This window comes from Kogia breviceps, chromosome 12, assembly GCF_026419965.1.
Source record: "Kogia breviceps isolate mKogBre1 chromosome 12, mKogBre1 haplotype 1, whole genome shotgun sequence".
Classification (NCBI taxonomy): Eukaryota; Metazoa; Chordata; class Mammalia; order Artiodactyla; family Physeteridae; genus Kogia; species Kogia breviceps.
The window spans coordinates 3,363,254-3,385,032 of record NC_081321.1 but is presented as its reverse complement, the minus strand read 5'-3'; the positions used below and the strand labels follow the sequence as shown (position 1 = coordinate 3,385,032).

General features: G+C 55.9%; 1 protein-coding gene across 13 annotated transcripts in view; it reads left to right on the top strand.

Moving 5' to 3' along the window:
• Positions 1-21,779, top strand: part of TSPAN11 (tetraspanin 11) — a 63,921-nt gene that overhangs the window by 15,863 nt on the left and 26,279 nt on the right. For 10 of the 13 annotated variants that reach the window (XM_067008555.1, XM_067008552.1, XM_067008561.1 and 7 more), the window contains 2 exons: positions 8,746-8,840; positions 20,920-21,111. In XM_067008555.1, the coding sequence (XP_066864656.1) occupies positions 8,757-8,840; positions 20,920-21,111 (276 nt within the window). In that variant the 5' untranslated portion in view covers positions 8,746-8,756. Of the gene's footprint in view, positions 1-8,745; positions 8,841-19,761; positions 19,922-19,951; positions 20,117-20,919; positions 21,112-21,779 lie in introns of those variants that run through there. The other 3 variants (XM_067008558.1, XM_067008559.1, XM_067008565.1) reach the window with 3 other exon arrangements.

Genomic DNA, 21,779 nt, shown 5'->3' with positions numbered 1-21,779 from the left:
TGATTTCCCTGTAATTCTATAGAGAGTATAATTCTTTACCATTCTTACCTTGCCTTCTTCCACGACTGGTTAGTTGATAGGTTCTCATGATTTTGAGGCTAATCTCAAGATTAGCCTTAGTTAAATATTGTTAATATTTGTATTCGCCCTTCTTTTAAAATGACTGTCCTGTCTGAACCATTCTACTTTATTAAAGTAAGGTCTTGATCTTCTGCAGTTGAATTCTTCCTGGTCACCTGGGGACAAGGTCTCCTGTCATGGCCATCTAAGTGGAGTCCACTAGTAGGCAAGTGGGCTTAGATACAGAGGCTTTGAGACTGTATCCCCAACGATCGGATACATGGTCTCTGGCCGATGTATTCTATAGAGTTACCCACACCTTGTTCTTCATTCAGGGACCTCTTGGGGGGTTGGTTGTAATAACGCCTTTACCCTGGCGTGGCACTGAGGCTGTAAAAACCAATACACACAGTTCTTGCAAGTTCTTCAGCCCATTTGACCCTCACAGCCAACCTGCAAGGGAGGCAAAGTTGGACCAGCATCAGCTCCATTTCACAAAGGAGGCAGCTGAGGCCCAGCGGTCCTGTGACTTGCCCAGGGTCACGCCGCTATAGGTGACAGCTGGTATTCACACCAGGGTCTTCTGACCCACTGACTAGAACTGTTTTTTTGTTTGTTCACTCATTCTTGTCATAAGCACTAGAGAAGCCCTCATTTCATGGGCCAGACAGATTTTTTTTTTAAAGGACCCAGGAAAAACAGCAAAGGGTGATACTCGCCTACAGGCAGAACCTCCAAAGACTCTGTGTATGTATAAATGTAGAGTCAGAAGGCAGCGAAACCACCTGCCTCGGGTTCTGAGCACAGCCCTGATTCACTGAATGCACGTTGGCACCTGCAGATGAAGCAAAAAGTAGTCCCGTACTTAGGAAAACATGTGTCTCTGGGGGTAAAGACTAAGAGTTCTTGGTGCTGGGGTTTTAAGTCAAGTTTCGCCTCCAGCACCATCCACGTGACACTGTAGTTAGCAATCGAACCTCAGCTTGGTCCAAAAGAGTCACCTGCATCCCTTACCTGCACACAATAAATACGATGATGTCAAAGAACAAGCCAGTGGTCACCCAGAGCCCCCAGACCAGCCTCTGTCTCACTGTAGCGCTAGCAGCTGCTGGTGGAGGACCAGGGAGAAAGGCATGCTCCCCCCAGAGGGTCCCCAAGCATTTGGTATGTTGGTGGTGATGGCTGCCATAGCACTTCTGACCCAGGATCCTGCCAGGATCCGAGAACACTGGCCCCGCCGCCTCCTGCGGCCCCTGGCTGGGGTCTCTGCCCAGGGAAGGCCCCCTCATTCAGCTTCGACCAGAGGCCACCGAGCTGGAAGCAGATACAAGAGGCCAAAACTAGAACTGCCCAGAGACAAGTGAACATATGCTCCCGCTCTCACATCTCTCTCCACTTTCCAGTTTCGTGCCTCAGTTTCCTCTCCTGTAAAAGGGATAATAATCTTCTCGTGGGGTCGTTTTCAGTATTAAATCAATTAATGCACATACAGCACTTAGTTCAGTGCCTACCACCTAGTTAGCGTTCAGCACATGTTGATATGATGGTGATTACATGAGCCAATCAAAACCCTGTTGGTGGCCATGGAGACAGGAGGCCAGCCCCCTGTCCTGCCACTAATCTGCAGTGTGACTTTGGCCCCAGTGTGTGACCCCTACCCCACCCCCGGAGCCCGGCTTCCTCGGTTCTCAAAATGGGCCGAGCCAGGGATGCTTCCCCTTCAGCTGTCCCATTCAGAGGCCCGAGGAAGCCTCACTTCTCTGACCCCTGCAGAGGGACTCTCCACCCACCAGGAATAGGGTCTCAGGCACATGGAAATTAAACAGAGGGGCAAGAGGGCAAAGAAGGGCCACACATGCGGGGATTGCAACCAGGGTTCATTTGAAGCCTGAATTCAGTGAACACGTTAAACCACTTGGACTGTTTTTTCCTTTCCACCTCTTTGACCGTCACACAGGCCTGGCCTCTTGTTGACCAAGAACCTGGAGGAGGAAAGTGGCACTTATTTAACTGAGGGGGAGGGTGGAGCTAGTTTTTCCACAACAAATATACTGGCTTTGTTTTTATTTTAGAAACACCAAGCTCCCCTCCCCTCCACCCCCGAGTATGAGGCAGTCAGTCCGCCCTTAGGAAATGAAGAGGCAGGGCACCCGCAGCCTGAGCTCGTGCAAACGGAGCAGGCCGAGAATAAGAGCGCGGTGAGATCCCAGCAGTGGAGAGCGTGTGGGGAGGGAAAAGTCACACCGAGGGCGGCCAACAGGATTGACCCCTGGCCCCTGACCTGACTTTCGAGGCTTTTCTGCAGCCGCGGTGTCCAGCCTCTGCTCATGCTGTCCCCTCCGGCTGAGCAGCCTCCCCACGCAGAAACCCTGCCTGGCCTCGAGGAGCAGGCTTAATGCCCCCCACTGCGCCCCCATCGCAATCCGGCAGGATCCATGTGCCGTTTCCTCTGGGCCACTGGCAGGGGGCGGAGGTTGTATGTGTGTCTGCACCCCAGCCCCACGGCTGCTCTCAGCTCCGTAAGGGCGAACTCCAGGGGTTCTAAGTACAGCTCCTGGCATACCGTGGGGACTCGACGCGTGTCTGTTGAATGAGCGAAGGATGCAGCTGGCCCAGGGGGCCGACAGCCTCGTGTCTATACGCTCAGGTCCCAGGCACCCGCCTGCCCTCTGCTGCCCTCACCCAGCGCCCAGCGTGTCTGCTCTGCTCTCTCCCTCTGGCTGAGCCCTGCCCTGCCCACCGGGCCTTCGGCACATCCGGCCAGCCAGCGGGGTTCTGCCTACGTGTCCCTCGTCTTCCCTGCACTTTGAGACTCATTCTCTCGGGGGGCGGGGGGAGTGGGCTGGCAAGAAGCCGTAGAAGGGACGGTGACCCCCAGGTCTCAGGGCCCATAATGTTACATATCCGGCCTGACGCCGTCCCCAGACCCATCGCTGCACCATCACGGCATTTGAGGCAGGCTTTCTGAGATGTCCTACAGCACAGGCCCCCAGGCCTGCTGGCTCTCCCCGAATTCCAGCTTTGTTCTGCAGTCAGAGCCTTGGCCTGGAGACCCGGTGCCCTGAGGCTGCATCGCCAGGCTGTCCGGGAAATCTGCGTCCTAAATGTGGACTTTGTGTGAGAGGATGCACCCACCTTGGGGCCCCGCCCCACCCTCTCAGTTACGTCTGTTCAGATGCAAAGGGTAATAATTACACTGTGCAGGCCGTGGACTTGGAGAAGCGGAAGGGGCTTGGAGAACACTGACTCGGAGTGTGGTCCCCAGCGCAGCATCTGGGAGTCGGGTGACCAACCCCCTGCTTCACCCAGGGTGGTCCAGGTTCAGCCCTGAAAGTCCAGCATTCCCAGAAACCCCCCCGCAGTCCTGGGCAAATGACACAGCTGGTCATCCTGGCCGGGAGTCTGTTCTCCAGGGTCCCACCCCAGTCCTAATGAATCGGACACCCTGGGCTGAGCTGTCTGCGTCAACCAGCCCTCCAGATGCTGACGCCCCTGAGAATGGCTGCCCCGCCCCACGGATGGGAAAACAGACACCCAGGGGAGGGGAGCTGCTTGCCTGAGCCCGGGAGATGGTGAAGGGACAGAGCCAGGAAGTGTCCAAAGTCAATCAGCCTGTTTGCAGCGCGAAAAGGTACTAATAAGGACCCAAGCAAACTGCTGCGGTCGGTGGGCGGCGGAGTCCGGCACGGAAGGTGGGATGGCCGCCTCCAGGTGGGGTGGGATCCTGCTGAGCCCAGAGCTGGGGAAGCAACAAGGGGCTGAGGTTCCAGATTCAGGGGCGGGCCCGGGGAGGGGCGGGCCGGGGGGGCGGGGGCAGCAGGCCAGTTACAAGGCCAAAGAAGAGACGTCCTTGGCTGCAGTGGGGCTCCCGACACTCCTCAGAGCTCAGGGAAAATGGTCCTGGAGGATGATCCGAAGCCCTGGTTCCTCCAGCCCCTCGGTGGGGGAGATGGAGCGGGGAGAGATAAGACCAGCCAGGCAGCTTGGGTTTGCTTTCCCCTCTCCAGGGGCTGCTGTGGCCATTCTCTCCCTCCACCCCCCACCCCCTCCGCCCCTCCCCTGATGAGATGCTCATAATCACAGGGAAGGGCTGAGGAAAACTGGGGTGAAAGAAGGGCCAGGGGAGGAGAATACATTAGGACGGCTGCTTGCCAGGCCCCATCTGGATCCACTTGGGAGAAACCGCTCGTCCACCCATCCCCAGTCACTAGGCAGGAGGGTTTAGTGGTGGCTGGGAATCTTTCCCAGTGAAATGAGCATGCAAATCTCCCTTCGTTACAATGCAAAGACACTTCTCAACCTCAGCTAGGCCTTCTAGCTGCTTCCCCCGCCTTCTCATTTGAAAATATCTACCTTGGGTCTCCAGGCCCCCCCTCCCGCCCCCACTCCTGGATTCCCGACCCGAGTATCCTCCGCTGATGCTGCTTTGGAAAAGGTGAGCCCTGCCACGTTCTGTGATGGGCTCTCTCGGCAGCACGTGGTGCTGTGGCCGACCCCGCACCCGCCTGTCCTCCTCCGGCCCCCGGTCCCATGCACATCAGCCTCCCCAGGGCTGATGAGCTCTTTCCTGCTCCTCCTCCTAGCTGTGCACATGGCCTGCCTGTCCGTGTCTGTGCCCTGCTCTCCATCCCGCTGCTCCGGGCCTGGTTCAGACCCCGCTCTCTCTTTCTTGGACAGCAGCACCCACTGTACCAACTGCTTAACGGGTCCCCAGGCACCCACTGGCCCCAGCCCTGTTCTGCCCCTGCCAGGGGACTCTTTCTGAAGTGCAGGTCTCATCAGGGGACTCTGCCTCGCTGCGTGCTTTCCTGTGGTTCTCATCACTTTAGGACATGAGTCCAAGTTCTGGGGCTTCGCTGCTCATGATCTGACCCCTACCTACCTGTACACTTCTCACCCCTCCATTTTACAACCCGCGTCAGTTGGCCCCAAAGTGGAGACAGACTATCTACTTAGAATTCCTCTTCCTAATTATTGTCATCCTAAAAAGAAAAAGCAAAATTAAGCTTTTTGATTAATTTGATGATGTCTACCATATAGATCTATAATAGTACATGAATAAAATTTATAAATAAATATACGTATTTATGGGGTGTGCTCAAAACATTTTAGTGATGGAGTGTACAGTTAAAAGAGCTTGTGGCCGCCGCCCGACATCACCACCCGTCTTACTGCCCCATCCTCAGTGCCCCTGCTCGCATGCTCTGGCAGACCTTTGTACCCACCACTCCATCTACCACATCAGGGTGAAGTTAGCTATGGGTAATAGAATATTCAACCGTGTACCTTAAAGAAGCTACAAGTTTTTTTGTTCTCTCATATAAACTAAGTCTGGAGGTGAGCAGCCCATGGATGGTGTGGCAGCTCCAGAATCATCTGAGATCCAGGCTCTTTGAACTTATTGCTCTACACTTTTCAAATCATGCTTTCCAGCTCATGCCTCAAAATGGCTCCTCGAGCTCCAGCCATTACATCAGCATTCCAACCAACTAGAAGAAGGAAGGGGTGAAGAGAGACATGCCTCTCCTCACTTTAAGGATATTTCTGATTATTAGAGATAAAGAATGACATTTACTAATGATGAAGAGATTGATCCACCAGGATGATATCACAACTCCAAATCTATATGTACTACATAAAACAGCTGCAAAATATATGCAGCAAAACTGAACAGAGTTAACCAACAGTATAGCACAGGGAACTATACTCCATATCTCGTAATAGCCTGTAATGGAAAAGATCTGAAAAAGAATATATATATAACTGAATCACTTTGCTGTATACCTGAAACTAACACAACATTGTAAATCAACTGTATTTCAATAAAAAATTTTTTTGAAAGAAAAAAATGAACAGTTAAAGGATGGATATACAAATTCATGGTCCTAGTGGGAGTCTGATACACTTTTTTCAATAGACAGTAGAACAGCAGTCATGAAATCAGCGAGGATGTAGCTGTGAAAAGTGCAGTTACCAAATTTAACCTAATTGAGCCCATAGAACTCTGCTCCCTGCAGTGACAGGATTCACCTTCTCAAAGGCACACGAAACATACACCCAAAAATGATACCTTAAGTTGCATACGCTGCTTCTGCTTCCGTGCCTTTTGCGAGCAGTTAATCCTGGCTGTACCCAGTAGGAAGGGAGGCTGGGAAGTGTCGTCTGCTCCAGGGGGCCAAGCACCCAATTAAAATGGGGGATCCTTGTCCTAATCTAGAGGGGAGAACAGGTATTGAGGAAGTCAGCAACCTCGGTCCTCCTTGCTCCCTTCCCCCAGCAGCTCTGGTCCTGAGAGCATTGCATGGTGGGTAAGAGCTTGGGCTGAGTCAGAAGTTCCTTGTTCTGTTCGGGCTTTGCCACTTACTTGCTCTGTGACTTGGACAGCTTATTTAACCTGTCGGAGCTTCAGTTTCCTTATCTTGCAAAAGGAATGGGAATAACCCTACTTCATAGGGCTGTTGGGAAGCTGGAACAAGATCACCCGTGTAAAGCACTTAATCCTGGGCTTGGCACGTAATAAGTGCTCAGTAAGTTAGCTGCACAGAGAAATTAAGTAACTTGCCCAAGGTCACACAGCTGAGAAATGACAAGGCTAGGTTTCACATCCAGGCATCTGGCTCCAAGCTGGTTCTGACACTTCTTTGGGGGCCTCTGCCAGCCCTAGCGTAGGGCCCCACGTACGGTAGGGTCCTATGTAAGGAGCACAGAACAGGGGGTTAGGCAACCATTAGCCATGTGACTTGAGAGAGATCATTTGAAAACGAGTCTTAACTCAGACATGTATTACTTTCCTCATTCCTTCTGCAGAAGATTGGATTAAGTGAGTCCAGAGGTTTTTGCTGACCCTGGCATTCTACAGCACCGTGGGCTTCTGTCTGCTCTACCCCTCAGGGCCAAAACTTTACCATTAGAAATATGTTTCTTTTGCTAAATCCTGTCATCTACCTGAACTCTTTTAAAAATACAGTTTCCTTTAGAGGGTCCTGAGCCCTGGCTTGCAGGCCTAGAGAGGGTTCCGGTGCATGAGTCCAGTGGGGCCCGGCTGGGAGGGGAGGGCCAGGCAAAGGGAGAAGAGAATGCAGACAGGAGGGGCTGGGCCCCAAACAGATGGTCAGTTTACCAATATGCCCCGGTGGCCCAGAGGGTCCCTCGTCAGCACCTTGCACACAGCGACCGTGTCATAGCTCTCGGCCCAGTCGCCTGGCCGACCCCATCTTTACACTTTTTTTTATAGGGCTTCCTTTTTTCTCCTTCTGTATTTTTTCCACCACCCTACCTCTCAGACTAAATCGGCGAAAAATGGGTTTTGTCTTTTTTTACCAAGAAGACAAAATCTTAAATTACCTTCTTCAAGGTCTGCAAATAGAAATCCCAAATAAGACAGCCACCTCTTCTTTTCTGTCTTCCTCTCGCCCTTTCTCAGGAGCCCATGAGCTTGAAATAAAACTCAGCACGGTGGCTCCAGGGGAAGTAATCTGGGCCCGGCCGGCACCAGCCGCGGAGAGGGGGCAGGGCAGTGGCGGGAGGGCCCGAGCAGACACTGGTGGGAATGGAGGAGAAGGAGGTGGAGGTGAGCAGAACCAAGGCCTGCTTGCTCTGGGTCTGGAGTAAAAGGGGTCCCGTCCTCAAGGAGCATCTACGCTCTGAGTGTCAGAGCGTGTGTGTGTGGCGGGGGGGGAGAGCCCAGGGAATGAGAAGCCCGAGGAGAGACCTCGGAGGCTGCTTTGGGATTTAGATGCAAACAGGATCACCGGGCACACGAACCCCCATCTTCTCATCGCACTGACGCCGCGGTTCCCAGAGAGCCCACCAGCGGGCATCGGGACAGGGGAAGGAGCATGGTTCTGGGGCAAAGGCTAGGAAGTTGGGGGCTGGCGCTTTGGCTTCTAACCCCTGCCACATGTAATAATAATAGCCAACAGTATAGGGCACTTACTCCGTGCCAGGGACTGTGGTCAACACCTCACGTAGATCATCCCCTTTCATCTGCAAGACAGCCCTGCTACGCGGGCATGATTATTCTCTCCAGTACAGATGAGGGCACGGAGCACGAGAGGTTACGTAACTACCCACATTCTCTCGTACCTTGTGACAGATCAGGGTTGAAACCCAGGGAGCCAGACTCCAGATCTTGTCATGCTACTGCCAAACCACCCGGTCTACCGACCCGCTTCCTCCTTTGGAAAGTCGCGGTGCTGGGGTGGCCCGGGGATCATCGAGGTCCTCTCCAGCACAGATGCTCTGATTTGCGGCTCACGCCTCACCTGCGCGTGCACAGGTCCTGTTCAAATGATACAGGATTCCACTGCAAGGCAGGCACGCCGAGTGTGTGTGTGTGTGCGTGTGTGCAGGACAGGTAAACTTGTGTCCTGCCGCCCTGCTAAGACGGGGGAGAATAAGAACACAATAGCACAGTGCAAAGTCTGTGGAAAGACTTGGCAGGTTAGTCCTTTCTCAGAAGGGCCAAACCGAGATCCACAGGGCTAGAGAACTCTGCGTGGTTCACCTCCATTTTGTGTCCAGTGACCTTGGCGTTTCCCTGCACTTTGCTTGGGGCTGCACACCCCCAGTCTGAGAGTCCCCGGCCAGACAGGCTAGGGTGCCCTTTGAAGGGAACCCCCCCTGGCTCTGGGCAGGCGAGGCCGCCTCCATGGACCCCTGGCCACACGTGTGTCTTCTTTGCAGGCCCAGCAACCATGGCCCATTACAAGGTCGAGCAGGACGACTGGCTGACCGTCTACCTGAAGTATCTACTCGCCGTCTTTAACTTCTTCTTCTGGGTAAGTGAACCCAGCGCGCGCCACCCGCTTCTCCAGCACCGCGGGAGTCGAGCCGTCTTTGCTTTTTGTGCGTCCTCGTTCTGGAGCTGAGTGTTTCCAAATCAGAGGCCACCCATGGGCAGATCTGCCTACTTGAAAGCAAATGTGTACATTTGCTCCCGAGGGGGAGTATAAGAGTCGGCTTGCAGCTTGGCGTGGAGTCCGTGGCGCACGGCATCCGGGCATCGCAGTGAGCTTGCGTCCTGGCCTCCGTCTGCAAGGTCTGGCTCTTCCTCCCCTGCTAACTTGCGGCTCACAGTGCCTGGTGGGAAATGTGACGGCCTCAAACAACTGCTTGTTTTCCTCCGAAGCCCATTTGCCTTTCATGATTCACACTCTCCAGGCCCGAGGCGGAGAAACGTTAAGTCCTGGGGGGCCAGGAATGGGCTCTGTAGCGTCAGCAGACAGGCTCTGCTGTAGGCAACTCACCTACGCTGGCTGAGCCTGTGTCCCCAGTTAAACGAAAGCTATTTGGCAATGACCAGCCCGCTTTTTCGCCTGATATAACTTCCTTGTTCCCAGCCCGTCTGCCTAGAAAAACCTTTCATCTTGTATGGCTCTTGGAGCTCCTTTGCATCTGCTAGATGGGATGCTGCCTGATTCAAATCGAGTTCTGTTCAAATCAACTTAACATTTTTAATGTGCCTCAGTTTATCTTTTATTTTTAAAATGTATTTATTTTTGGCTGTGTTGGGTCTTCGTTGCTGTGCGCGGGCTTTCTCTAGTTGTGGCGAGCGGGGGCTACTCTTCGTTGAGGTGCGCGGGCTTCTCATCGCAGTGGCTTCTCTTGTTGCGGAGCACGGGCCCTAGGTGCGTGGGCTTCAGTAGTTGTGGTTTGCGGGCTCAGTAGTTGTGGCTCACGGGCTCTAGAGCGCAGGCTCAGTAGTCGTGGCACACAGGCTTAGTCGCTCGGCGGCATGTGGGATCTTCCCGGACCAGGGCTCGAACCCGTGTCCCCGGCATTGGCAGGTGGATTCTTAACCACTGCGCCACCAGGGAAGTCCCTCAGTTTATCTGTTAATAGTGTGTTTCACAGATGCCCTGAAATGGTGCATGTGAGATGCTTACTTCCGTCTCTGCCCACAGAAGGCGTTCAGTAAGTGCAGTATTTTGGATATATTAGATGTAGAAGGCCCGAAAATGCCACCAGATCAACCTGCTGGTGAGGCAGGGCTGAGTTTCCTTGTTGCCATGGCAAAGGATGCACTCCAGAAGCCTCTCTGAAAGGCGGAGGCAAAGCTGGGCTATGTTTGCCTTTTCAGAGTCTTCCACTAAGATTAATGAAATTGCTCCATACCGGGAAGGATCCTGGTGTAGTAGTTAAGGGTTGGTACACACAGCAAGGCAAGGGTTTAGAAGAGTCTTGGAGAGGAGACATACAATGCTATCTATTCAGAAGTTAAACAATCTGACGTTTGCTTAAATGCTTTTTGCAAAGTTCCTGCAACAAACAATGAACTTGTTTTATTTGCAACCTTTCTCTTCCTGGGCGGGCGTTTCCTGGAGTGGGGAAGTTGTATGGATGAAGACAGTGGAATAATAAAGCAACGGTGATATGATCAGGTCATTGTGTGGGCGTAGATAGTTTCGATTCTCAGAGAGAAATCCGGTGGGGTGTTTAAGATTCTCGCCGAGTGAGGATTTTTTTAAAAAAATACAGTAAGTCCCTCGCATATGAACGAGTTCCGTTCCAAGAGCGCATTCGTAAGTCCAGTTTGTTCGTAAGTCCAACAGAATTAGCCTAGGTACCCAACACAATCGGCTATATAGTACTGCACTGTGATCGGTCTATAACACTTTTCACACAATACATAAAACACAAACACAAAAAAAAACATTTTAAATCTTACAGTACAGTACCTTGAAAAGTACAGCAGTCCAGCACGACAGCTGGCACACGGGCTGCCATCGAGTGAACAGGCAGGAAGAGTTACTGACTGCGGAGGGAGAGGGGGTGGGAGACGGTAGAGCTGAAGGGTCGTCAGCAACGGGAGACGGAGGAAGCTGCGGTGTCACTCACGCCTGACGCTGACGGCACAGGTTCTGGCTCCTTGCTGGAACCAGAGGCACGTTTGCGTCTTTGAAAGCTTGCACCTTGAAGGTTTGTATGTAGGGAGACTTACTGTAATAAGTGTGCTTTTCCAGCTCGTAAAGTCTTATGTATCCACTAATGATCGATAAAATACTAAAAACTATAAGTAAGAAAAAAAATGGCCCATATCTCAGGGTATTAGGCTCCTAGGGTGCCGTAACAAAGGAGCATAAATTGAGTTGCTTAAGACAACAGAAATTTACTGTCTCACGGCTCGGGAGGCCAAAATCAAGTCCGAAACAAGTGTCAGCAGTGCCGCGCTCCCTCTGAGACCCTAGGTAGGACCTTCCTTGCCTCTTGCAAGCGCCTGGGGTGGCAGACATCGTGGAGCCCTCGGCTTTCGACTGCGTCTTTCCAGTCTCTGCCTCTGTCGTCACAGGCTGTCCTTCCTGTGTGTCTCTATCCTTACACAGCATTTTCTTCTTCTTGTAAGGACCCCCTCATGTAGGATTCGGGCCCATCCTGATGACTTTACCCTAATTAATTACATCTGCAAAGATCCTATTTCCAAATAAGGTCACATTCACAGGAACCGGGGTTAGGACTTTAACAAATCGTCATGGGGACACAATTCAACCCATAATACTGTCTACCCAGAAATGACCACTGTGGACATTCCTTCTAGACTTTGCCCTGGTCAGGACAACAGATGGTGGTGACCTGCACTGAGGGGGTGGCAGTGAGCATCAAAATACTTGGGGAGACTCAAGGGATTTAGGAAGCAAAATTGACAAGATTTGGTCATTCATCAGATGTGGTCGAGAGGGCAGAGGTGTCTAGAATATGTAAGTCCATCCCCGCAGCGGGAGCCCAGGAAGGCAAGCGGCACGGGGTCAGACGGCGAGGTCAGACGCTGGCGGGCTGCGTTTGAGTTGCCAGGAGACCATCTGAGCAGAGATGCCCAGTGAGAGAAGTCAGCTCGGGGGTCTGGGTCTCAGATGGGCATCGTCTCCACCCCCCTGGTGGTTGCAGCCACGGGATTGGGTGAGAGTCCCAGGGAGAGCGTGGGGGCTGAGAAGTCAGGCAAGAGAGAGACGTGGGAGTCCCAGATATCAGGGGTGCGTCCGGGGTCCACAGTGTCCCCGTCTGCCCCGTCTAAACCAGGAGAGACCGAGCGGTCACCCCGGCATGGGGTGGGGGGAGCCGCCAGAGCCGGGGGGCGGCGATCCAGGAAGACAGTGTCCCAGAAGCGGGAGATGGAGGACACGCCACGCATCTTAAGGCCTGGCAGGGGCCGCACAGAGGTCAGCGGAGGCCATGGTGGCGGCGCTCTCAGGAGAGTAGTGGGCAGGGGTGTCGAGGGAGAGGGCGCTCAGTGTAGACAACGCCCGCCGGGCGCCCGGAGCAGAGGAGGCTTCTCGTGAGTTGCTCAGCCCGAGACCCTGACCGTGCAGGGGGGCCTGGGAAGGGGAGTGGGCAGCAGGCCTGGTGACCACCCGTGGGGTCCCTTCCACCCGAGCGGACCTGGGGTCTGTCAGGCAGATGGGCAGCAAGGGTGTCAGCCCGGCAACTCCCCGCGCAGACCTCCCTGCTTTGAGTTGAAAACACCCCCGCCGGGGGCGCTGGCTGCATGCGGCCCAGCTTCCAGGGACCTGCTCGCCCCAGGCCTCCTCCCCCCGCCCCGTGCGGCACGGTCGGTTTCGATGGTCCAAGCCTCGGGGTCCCGGCCTCCACCCCCTGGACCCCCTGTGACCTCCTCAGTAGACAGGGGGCAGACCCCCGGCCCACCTCCTCCCGCGGCGGAGCACAGCCTCGCACATCCGTCGGCGCACAGCCCCTGGGAATTTTCGAGACCTCCCCAGGGAGGGGCCTTGTCCGCGAGGACCCCTCCCACACACCCTGGGGTCCGGCTGCCGCTCCTCCCCGCTGAGCCTCTCCTAGAAGACTCGTGGCAGAGCCAGTGTCTGCGCTGCGGATGCTCCCCAGCCCCAAGCGGCCCCCACCTCTTCCCCCTTCCCTGTAGAACCCACGCAGAGCAACGGGGAGGGTCCCCAGAGAGCCCCCATCTGCTGTCCACGGTGCCCCCGTGCCCAGACACGGAGGGGGACCTGGATGGCAGAGGCAGGTTGACTGGGTGAACACTCACGCTTCCTTTCTCCCCGGAACAGCGGTCCTTCCCCGTACATCACCTCGCCACGCCGTCCAAATGCAGCACAGAGAGGACAGGGACGCCCAGGTCCTCCCTGCGGGGTTACGATGCCTGGCATCTGAGAGGTGCCGCTGGAGACAGACCTTCCGTGGGTTACCCCCTGCGACCCGCCCGCAGGTCAACCCTGGCGGCCGTGTCACTGCTATCCTCACGTTACAGACCGGGGGGCAGGCACACCCAGTTCAGAATCCTGCCCAAGGTCTTGTCGTGGTGATAAGGAAAGCTGGTGCTAACATCCAGGTGTTCTGGTCAGTGATCATTGAAAATCTATTCCATGGCATTTATTAAGCGCGTGCTAAGTGCCGAGCCCTGTTGCGGACGCCTGGAATGCGTCCGTGGACAAAGCTCCCAGCCTCCGTGGAGCTTTCTGTTGCAGGCCTTCCCTGGGCTCTGCATCCCCCCGCCCCCTCCCAGTGCCCCGAGGCCGTGCACGGCTCTACCGAGCCCTGTGTTACCAAGGTGGAAGCAGTCTGCCTGAAGCCCCAGAGCTGGAGGCCCCTCTCTCCGACCCCTAAGCCGGTGAGCCAGCCTGGCTCTGCCTCCAGAGCCTGCCTCCAGCTCGGAGTCCTGCACTTTCCCGGTGTCCCGGGTGCCCGGAAAACTTGGGCTCAAGTTCAGGCTCAAGTTGAGACCCCACTGTCTATTTGCCATGGAAGATTAGGTGCTGTGGGCTGAACTGTGACCCACAGGCATCCATATGTCGAAGCCCTAACCCTCAACGTGACTGTATTTGGAGACAGGGCGTTTAGGAGGTAATCAAGGTTAAATGAAGTCACAAGGGTGAGGTCCTAATCCGATGGGATTGGCTTTACAAGTAGAGGAAGAGAGCTCTCTCTCTAAACCTGCCCAGAGGAGAGGCCATGAAGACACAGTGAGGAGACAGCCGTCGTCTGTAAGCAAAGAAGGTCCTCACCAAAACGGAATCAGCCGGCACCTTATTTGGAGGACTTCCAGCCTCCAGAACCGCGAGAAATAAATAGAAATAAATTTCTGTTGTTTAAGCTGCTCTGCTATGGCGTTTTATTAGGGCAACCTTGAGCAGGCCAAAACATTAGGCAAATCACTTAATCTCACCGAGCTTCCCATTTTTCATACGTCAAACGGGAATATCAGTACCTGTAAGAGTTAAAGATGAGTATTTAGAAAACCATTTCGCACCGTGTCTGGCACACACCTACCTGGTGCTCAGCTGTTATGCATAACTATTATGATTAGACGAAGGGGCACGCCTCGTGTCTAACAGCTTTCTGTGTCCATAGCTCTGGCTTGGAGGCTTTGGGCATCATGAGCCATATACGAAATTCATGGAAGCATAAGACTTGCTCACGTGAAGCATTGTTCACGCAGCTAAGCTTACCCTTACCGTGTGCAGCGCACTCAGATGCTTTCTCCTCTATAGCCTGGTGGTTTGCTTTGGTTCGGTTCTTTAGCACAGGTCACCACCCACCAAGTTTAGCTCACAGCCCTAAATGGTTACATCCCAAAGTTTGAAACACCCAGAGCAGTGAGATGGGGGGAACAGCACCCCCTCCACCCCCAGGAGGGCAGGATTCAGGTGCCAGTCATGCAGTGCAAGGTCTGGATGAGACTTTAAACCAAGTCTCCACCAGCTGCCACCATCGCACAATATGAGGCTTATAAATCATCTCACACTCCGAAGTGATTCTACAGGCACTCTGTCATTATCTTCATCCCCATATTCTGCGGATGATAAAACTTCAGCTGAGATGACTGGTAGAGGTCTAGGTCAAGTCTGGCTTTGCTGACTCTGCGTCTGGTGCCCTTTGCCATCTCCATGCTTACTTGGACTCCAAACTGTCCCCAGGAGTCAGGGTTGAACCTGGATTGGGACGTTTTGATGGTGTGGACAGTTCGGACACGCCGAGCATGGAGAACATAAGCAGAACTGAAGTATAGCATCACAAGACACACCCGCATCCTGTATCTAAGCTCTGCCCCACCTCTGCACCCCTACCCCCAATTCAACCCATGCTGCCCCCCCTTCACCATCACCCCGCCCCTGACTCCCACCCCACCCCCACCACGCAGGTCGACTGATGCAGAGTTGAACACGACCATCTCACTGAGCCCAGGGGCGGCCCCCTTGGATACAGCTCTGCGTCAGGAGCCAAAAACGCCAAAGCCTTCATGACCCTAAAAAAGAAAATGTGGCCCAAGCTTCCTATGCAGCCGCCTAGGAAGTGCTTTACCTGCCCCTCCCATTTCCTACGTGGGTTCCTGCAGCTCCCATCACCCCTGCAATGTTGTTCTCTGATGTATTATTTTAATTAGCTCCTTGGCAGTGTTAATAAACCTTTTCCAACCTCCCGGGAGCTCCGCAGGCCGTGGGAGAGCCAGGGAAGCAGCGGCTCCCTTGCCTGGGGCTGCCACCTCTGCTGCGGAAGCTCTGTCCTGCACGGGTGCTGGCTGCAGTGTCAGCACCTCCCTCGGGGGCCAGTGGGGCTCAGACTCCAGGGGATCCCTGGGATCCCTTAGGGGGACGCGGACCGAGACAGGAGGCAGCGGTGATGGAGGACTCGCCCGACCAGGGCAGTGAAGTGGCTTGAGAGCACCCCTCCAGGGTCCCCGGGGAGGGCCTGGCCGGGAAGAGCCTCTGCTCACCCCGCGGCCGAGGGGAGAAGCCTGCACTGTGTTCACCGTCAGCCCACCCACCTGCTGGGACAGATCGCCTGGGGGAGCACAGCTGAGGGGCCCCGTGGCCGGCGTCTCTGTCGCGTCCCTTGTTAAGGTGCTGAAGTCGCGGGACCCCGCGGTGTCCGGGCATCCTGCCTCTCTGTGCTTCAGCATCTGCTGGGGGACAGGCCCCTCCTCGGGGGGGGAATGCACATCCGGTCTGCCCAGGGCCACGGTGGGGAGGCCGGTCCAGGACGAGGCCTGTGGTGGCCACTCTGAGCCGTCCCCGCTGCAGCCCAGCCACCCCTCTCAGCTTTCCTGGGGGTGTCCGCAGCCCAGTGGGTGAAGAGGGCGTGAAGTGGACGTCAGGTTTCTTGAGTTCTAGGCCCCCCCCCCGGTCAGTCACGGGTCCTCGGCAAAGTCACTGCTCTCTGGGCCTCCGTTGCTTCGTCCGGAATATAAAAGGGTGAGACCTGACTCTTTCCTCGGTCCCTCCTCCTTCCGTGGGGAGTTACAGGGCATCGCTCGTACGTGGAGGGCTCTGCTGCGGATGTGCTGAGATGAGTGAGGTTTAACCGAGAATCTAGAGGGGGAGGCAGACAGAGTACCGGCCGCAGCAAACACGCCGGGATGCCTGTACCTGCAGAAACCCGTGCGGGCGAGGACTAGCGCGCGGACAGGCTGATTGGCTGGGAGGGGGGCGGGGCAGCGCCAGGCAGCATCCCTCCAGGTTCTGAGCTGCGTGTGGAAGAGAACAGGTGATCTGAGTCCGCCCCCCCCCAGCCAGTCCCATGAGATGTGCCCGTGTGGTGAGGAGACTGGCCCTTGCTGTCCCTGCAAGAGAGTGAGAAGTCCAGGGTGGCCACGGCCATGGGGGTGCTTGTCTGGGCCGTGGTGGTGCCATTAATGAGACTGGGGGGGGGGGCGTGGAGGACAGGGGTGGTTCTAACCGGGTGAACACTCGTCCAGCCCCCAGTCCTTCCCAGTCCAGGCGCTGCTTGGCACCGGGAGGCCCCCAGCAAACGCTTAGTGGGGTGGACTGCACCACCACCTGTGCGATCTCCGCCCCCTCCCCGTGCCACGGGCGGCCCGGCACTGAGGGCAGAGAGCGGTCCTGCCCCGGCGTCCTCCCGTGTCGGGAGCCCCCGCGTCCTGGGCCTGCTCCACCGGCCGGTCCCCTCCCCGATCCCAGCCCAGAAGCCATGCAGCAGCCTGACGAGGAGAGGAAGACCGTGCAACGATTTTTACACTCCGCCTGCTTTCCTCCGGGTCTGCGGCCTTAGGTCTCTCGAGACTCGGTGTGCACGGCCGCTCAGGCTAATCCTTCTCCGCACGATGACAGGCAAGCTTTTGGCCATTTTTCTTCTCTACACATGGGCCGTTCCTAAAATTACATGGCCCGGGTGACCTGCCCGCCCCTCCCGGCCTGCCTGTGGCCTGGGTGGCAAGAAGGCCAGCTTCACCCTCTGCGGGGTTTTCTGCCTGATTGGCTACAGGCTGTGGTTTTGAAAAATGTACTTAATATTCCAAAGAAATCCAACCCAGTTTCCGAAAAGAGCCAAATACTGTCGAATCAACTCTATGCAAATAGTCGTTGTCCAGCTCAGTGGGGTCATCTGGCTCCGGTCTTCCTCGGGGCCACTTCCAGGGCTCTTTCTGCTGACCCGGCATCTCTGAACCACTTGACGAGAGCCGTGAGCATCTTGCTGGAGGTGTATTGGCAGATGGTCGTGGACATGTCACCCAGGCGGAAGACCTCAGAGCTCCTCATCTGGCCATTTTACAGACGAAGAAACTGAGGCTTCCAGAGGCGAAATGTCTACACAGTCACACACTTAGTCAGGGGCACGGCCAGGGCTGGGAGCCAAGCCCACTGACCCCTTCCCTCCCAAGACTCCCTCCCTGGTGACCCGTCCCGACCTTGGGCAGCCTCGACTTCCCCTGCCCAAAGGAGAGATCGTTTTCTGAAGAGCCAGCCGGGTCCCAAGCAGGGCACCCCCCGAAGGGCTTGAAACCCTCTTGCTCCTGATGGCAAATCCCACTGGGCGTCCCCAGCAGACGCTATGTGACACCCCAGGGGAGGTCTGGGAGCCCCACTGACTCGGACTCGCCTCCTGACTTCTTCTGCATGTCAGGACCAGTGGGAATTTGTTGCTTTCCAGACCTTAATCAGGACGGTGTGTCCGCCCGGCCCCTCCCCTATGGGCGAGGGTCCTGCTGCCACCCTGGCTGAGCTGCAGCCCTGCCTGCTTTGCCAGATCCCCGCCGTTTCTGTGACCGGGACACACTCCTCTCCTAGGGGGTCAGCGTGCTTATCCGCGGCTGCACTTCTCACAGCACCGCCTCCCTCCCCTGGGAGCACACAGTTTCTGCCTTTCTTGCGTAATTTAACTTTCCTCCATTTGGGCTGAAAATCCTGCTCCTCATCGCCCGCCCCCGCTTCTGCCCCAAAGCTCCTATCAAAGCAGACACCCTGATGCAGACAGGGAAGTGGCGGGAGGGACGGTCCTGAGCTGGGCCTCCAGGCCGCGGCCCCACGGCAGGATGTTCCTGGGATCCTGCTGGGGGAGGGGACAGGACTGACCCCTGTTGACTAGGAAGCTACGCGGTGGTTCTCAGCTGGAACCACCTGGGAACTTAGTAAAGGATCCGGGCCTGATCCCACCCCCAGAAGTCCAGTCACCTTGGTGATGTTCAGAGGTCTCTGGGTGGTGGTGTGGCCCCGCTGAGAAGCACTGCCTTTAGAGGGTGCAAGGTGGAGGGGGCCCCAGAGACGTCCGTCTACACCGGGGTCACTGTGAGATGCAAGATGAGGCCTCAGCCCGCGAAGCTGAGCACGTCATTTTATGTGGATGACGCTTCTCTGGGCAAAGCGTCCGAAGCTTTTTATCAGATTCTCAGTGGGTTCCGTGTCCTCCAGCAGATCAGGTGTCCCCAGTGCGGTCCACACGTACCCCCTTTGGTGGTTCCAGATCCGATGCTAAGCCTGTGGGGTTGACAGGCCTGGTGGGTGACGTGTCTGTGTAAAGACACTACACGCGTCAAAAGTGAGATCCACTTAGTGTGGCCACGGTGACTGTTTCATGCTGCTCAGAATCTCTTCTTGGTACTGCCACGTGCCTTTGATTAATAGAAAATGAGAAATGAACGATTACTTAATGCACTGTGTTTCATAGGCAGAGACCCTTCAAAACATAAGAGCCGTGGGAAAAAGTAATCAAAGGGGCCCTTGGTGGTTATAGGTTGGGAACCACTTGTCTAACACGTCCACCGTGTTTGAGAGATGAAGCAACTGAGGCCCAGAGAGGTGAAGGGACCATCTTTAGGTCACACAGCCAGTTACGCACAGTTGGGACCCTCCCTCAAGCCTCCCGGGCAGGCTGTAGGGGCAGAGAGATTCTGTGCAGAATATTTTGCTGGAAACCCTCACTTGACACAAAATCCTGTTGACCCAGATGGAGAGAATTCCTCACTGGTCCTGGAGGTCATGTGACCAGAGGTAGCCCACGCTGCAGAGGATTGGAAAGCCTGTTGTAGTCCAGGATTTCATCCAGCCTAAGATACCATCACTTGTAAGATACACCATGGTTTTCTGTACCGCAAGGCAAGAGCGCGGCCAAGCGTGGTTGTAAGATGCCATCAACCATAAGATGTGTCTGGTTTTGGAGATGTTAAAATGTGAGAGAAAACATGTGCCGTGGAATCAAGGGAGGTGGATTCCGTTTGGAGCCGTGCGACATCCTTCCACCTGGTTCTCTTACCCGCTAGAGGTGCTAAGGGGGATGAAACGCCCCTGAAAAGGAAACAGATGTATGTAAAAAGCAGGAGTGAGTAGGGGAGCAGGCCCAGCCCCGTGTGCGATCCCGGGACGGAGCCCCACACTGGCCCTCAGCAGACCTGGGTTTGCATCTCAATCTCGAACCTCTGGGCGGAGGTTTCTGCGGGGGCGGTGGGGGGGGGGGCGTGTGCAGGAGGGTGTCCTCTTGAGCAAGCTCTATTCTCTCCAGCCTCCATTTCTTCAAATGCAAAAGAGAAAATGCCTGCTCCCACCTGCCTGCCCTAAGCCTCCTGAAGCATTGTGAAGCCGGGAAGAGAATGTGGAAAGTTGAGCCATGGAGGTGCCTGGTGCAGACTCGCTGCTAAGGAGCTTCCGTCAGCCCCGCTGAGGTCTGCGAACGGCAGGCGGGTTGTACGGAGTCATCGGGGCAGCGTGGGACCGAGCCCACTGGGGCCGCCCACCTTCGGCCAAGCTCAGGACCCCCTGAGGGGGCAGCGGCCCCCATCTGAGAAGAACTCATTCTCAGATGAGGCAGGGAGGCTGGGGGCCAGACGGACATCGGCCTTCCCAGGAGCAGGTGGCAGGTCTGGTCACAGGTTCCGGGGTCCTGCCCCCCCGAAACCCTGGGCAGGCAGACACCCCTGCTGCTCACCATCTGGCACCTCGGGGACACACACACACATACTTTGCCCAGGGTCACAGCCACAGAAAGGGTCATTCAGCCTCACTGCAGAAGGAACAGGGCAGCTGTATTTCCCAGGCTCCCCTCCTGGGATCAGGGCCGAAAGGGATCAGACGGTCGGCGAAGAGGACCCCTCCCCTCCTGCTGGGTGTCCGGCCGTCCCAGAGCGACTCCAGCCTGTGGAGCGTGTGTCTCTTCCTTTGGCGGGGCTCGGCGGAGCCGCAGGCCCAGGCTCCGAGCTGGGGCTGGCCCTGCCCTGTGTCGCCCCGCAGAGGCGGCCCTCGGGCAGCTCCCCTTCCTCTGTTGGCCTCGTCCTCTGTCTGTAGAGCAGAGGTGAGAAGCCCGGTGGCGCTTCCCCCACAGGCGATGAGAAGGGGGCTCGTGAAAGTGGCCCGCCAGCGATGCAGGCTGGGGAGGAGCCCTCGGGGTTGGGGGCGGGGACGGCGGGAGGGGGTCCCCACAACTGGAGGGTCCCTGCCTCACGACGGGGACGCACGGGCATCGTGGTGGGAAGCACGGGACCGAGAGTCAGACCTGGATCCAGACTCTGTCCCCGCCTCTCCCCTCGACCATGGGTAAGCCTCTGTTTCCCCATCTACAAAATGGGCAGCCAGACACCTCCCACGGGCTCCTCAAAGGACCAAATGAGATGATGCACGAGAAGGGCCTCGTAGGCGGTGGGTGCTCAGACCCGGTGTCCCGCAGATGGGGGGCGCCGCGGTCATGGCCGTGGGCGTCTGGACCCTGGTGGAGAAGAGCGGCTACCTCGGCTTCCTGGCCTCCAGCACCTTCGCCGCATCTGCCTACATCCTCATCTTCGCGGGCACGCTCGTCATGGTGACCGGCTTCCTGGGCTTCGGCGCCGTCATCCGCGAGGACAGGAGCTGCCTCTCTGCGGTGAGTGCCCGCCCGGCCCTGCCCAGCGCCGTGGGCGGGGTAGGGCCACCTGCCCGGGGCTTCTGAGACCCTGGCCCCCCGACCAGGCTCCGCGCCGAGAGCCCCACCTGGTGACGCTGGCCTTGGTCTTGGAGGCCTCGGGAAGGCTGCCATGGTCTCCAGGTGCGTGGGACCCAAGCCAGGAGGGCACCCTGGAGGTGGCGGCAGCACTGCTCCTCCCCTTTTTTCTCCTCCTCCTCCCCCTCCTCTTCCTCTGTCCAGATATTATCATGGTGATTTGCAAAAATAGGCAAAAATGAAAAGAACGTTATAATGAAGCTCCAGGTCCTCACCCAGACTCACGGCCACCATCTCAGAGCCAATCCTGTCCATCTGCACCCTCCCCCGTTCCCCGCCCCACCCAAGACCCCAGACATCATGTCACCTGTAAAAACTTCAGGGTGTACCTCAAAAACGTAAGGATTCTTTTTCACACCTAAAAACAATTAACAGTCATTCCTTGATATCATGAAATAACCAGGCAATTCCAAATTTCCCCAATTGACCCGTAAGCTGTTCTTTCTTTCTTTTTTTTTTTTTGCAGTTTATTTGAATCAGAATCTAAATTTGTAAGGTCTGTGTATTAGAGTCGGTCGATTTGTCTCCCAAGTCACTTTTAGTCTCTAAGC